This window comes from Penaeus chinensis, chromosome 13, assembly GCF_019202785.1.
Source record: "Penaeus chinensis breed Huanghai No. 1 chromosome 13, ASM1920278v2, whole genome shotgun sequence".
Classification (NCBI taxonomy): domain Eukaryota; kingdom Metazoa; phylum Arthropoda; class Malacostraca; order Decapoda; family Penaeidae; genus Penaeus; species Penaeus chinensis.
In genome coordinates, this window is record NC_061831.1 from 17,279,595 (window position 1) to 17,282,094 (window position 2,500).

Below are 2,500 nucleotides of genomic sequence, written 5' to 3' on the forward strand. Positions count from 1 at the left end.
ATGACCCTTTCAGTCGTCCGAAGACTGACACCAAGGCAAGATGTACAAGAAGTTGTATAAATGAGAGCAGAGCACAAAGCATCATCACCTTTTCGGGCCCCGGTGCCTGGGTACAGCCCTCCCGCACTCTTTCTCTATCCCCGGAAATCTTAGACATCGTGGCTTTAATGAAACTGACGAGGAAGCGCAAGCCCTCCAAAACATCTTATACTTTTCGTTTCAGTGTATTCTCTACTAGAAAAATAATAAATAAGCCTGTGCTTGGGCCTTGGCTAAAGCCTTCCGCTAAATGGATCGTTACTGCTTTAGTATGTGAGCAGTGTATTGTCATGCATTGTTAAAATACAGTAAAGCCTCCTCATGTTTTGTAGATAAAAAAATATACTAAGCGGCCAGCCAATAATGTCATTATGATGAAGATGGTTAACAGTACAGCTATATTAGTAAACTTAACCCAATATTACTGCATCAATATCCAGGCGATACCAAGACTCGCCATGTCCAGGAGTTAGCAATGACCCTCGACCCAAGAGCGATCACCGCAACTGGCCTTCGTGACTAACCCGCTGTGGTGAGCGCCAGGAGGATGAAGCCCGAGGAGATCAGCAGACCCCCGAGGACGCGGGTGACGGCGAGACCGAAGTGGTGGAGGCAGTAGCCAAGGAGGATGCCCGGAATGGAATACAACACGCACGCGACGGTGTATATGAGGGCGAATTGCTGGTCCTGGCTACTGCATGCCAATTGCGTCTGGAATGAAGGGGCTGGTACAGTGAAATGTCCTTCTGCAGGCTTTCGTGACTGAGCAGGAAGGACCAGTAACATGTATGTACAGGTGCCGTATCAGAGGAAGTCATTAAGTAACACGAAGCATGTCTAAAGCCTACCGAGTCAGTAAGCAGCAGCATAGCGCCATCGACCTCCTGCGTGGCGTTGTTGGACAGGGAATAAACTTGGTGCAGAGACTCCTTGCACAAGTGGCTGTACACGCCCATGGTCTTCAGCACGTGGACCAGGGACGCCCACCCGAAGACCGTGCCCGACCAGACCATCGTCTCGAAAATCCCCACCAGGAATACCAGCCACCGATGCCACTTCGGCATCTCGCCGATGGACGCGGCCTGAGCGCACAACACGGCCATCTCCGTCGGCGGCGGCGCGCTGTTGGGCAGATGGCGGTTGGTAAGTATAGACTTGCATACACAGAAAGCACGTACGCACGCACGCACACTCGCGTGCGCACACACACACGCACACGCACACGCACACGCACACACACACACACATATATTTATATATTCATACACATATAATATATATACATTATATATATATATGTATATAAATATATCATATATAAATAAATATATCATATATATATTATATATAATATATACATGTGTACCTATATATTACATATATATATTATTATATATATACATTATATATACACATGTATGTATACATGTATATAATATATATATATATATATATATATATATATATATATATATATGTATAATATATATATATATATATATGTATGTATGTGTGTATGCATATGTATGTATACAATATTATATATGTATATATCATATACTTATATGTATATAAATATATATATATGTGTGATATATATATATATATATATATATATATATATATATATATATATATATATATGTGTGTGTGTGTGTGTATACATTTCTTTCTCTCTCTCTCTCTCTGTATATATATATTTATGTATATATATGTATATATATACATATGTATATACACACACACACATATATAGTGTACTTATATGTACACACATTTTTGTTACACAAAAAGTACTTTTCTGCTCGAGGTGAAGATTCACTTGGCAGGTTAAGCGAATGGTGATATGTTGGCGAGTATAATTATTTGTTGACTGTCAGGTTGAAGATGATAATCCTTTCGAAAATGTTTCATTTAGCCAAACACATCTTTGCCTCGATTAATATAGTTAAGTAATTGAATGAATATAGAAATTAATAATAAAAATAATAATAATAATAATAATAATAATAATAATGAAAAATCAGTTGCCTTCCGACAGCGACCTTGTATGAATCTGCTAGAGACGAACCGAGGAGAAAGGACGCTGCAACCACGGCGGTATCTGGTGCGCTACTAATGACAGAAAACGTGGAAAGCGATGTGATAAGAAACAGCTCGGAAGCGTTACTGTCCGCGGATATGGTACAGATGCCATGGGCTCTTACCTCTTACAGGCCCGGGTATGGTGCAAGGTCCCTTGAGATCTCTTCTCTTATGTAATGGTCAGGGTCATTGCCGTTTCGGTTCAAAAAAGCGATTTTCTGTAAGTTCTGACGGATAAAAGGCTGAATGCGTATGGTCGTCATACTTAAATCTTACTTAATGTGAATGTGAATATCATAAGAAACTAGGAAAGAAGGAATTGCTTATAACCTAATGTAGGTAAAAACTTGACCAATCTCCGAAACAGTGGAGACCA

The 2,500-nt window shown here is 40.2% G+C and overlaps 1 protein-coding gene across 4 annotated transcripts in view; it reads right to left on the reverse strand.

The window, feature by feature from the left end:
* Positions 1-2,500, reverse strand: part of LOC125031730 (equilibrative nucleobase transporter 1-like) — a 26,593-nt gene that overhangs the window by 7,102 nt on the left and 16,991 nt on the right. For 3 of the 4 annotated variants that reach the window (XM_047622658.1, XM_047622657.1, XM_047622659.1), the window contains exons 2-3: positions 888-1,161; positions 564-750 (exon numbers count right to left, since the gene is read on the reverse strand). In XM_047622658.1, the coding sequence (XP_047478614.1) occupies positions 564-750; positions 888-1,142 (442 nt within the window). In that variant the 5' untranslated portion in view covers positions 1,143-1,161. Of the gene's footprint in view, positions 1-563; positions 751-887; positions 1,162-2,084; positions 2,148-2,500 lie in introns of those variants that run through there. The other variant, XM_047622660.1, reaches the window with a different exon arrangement.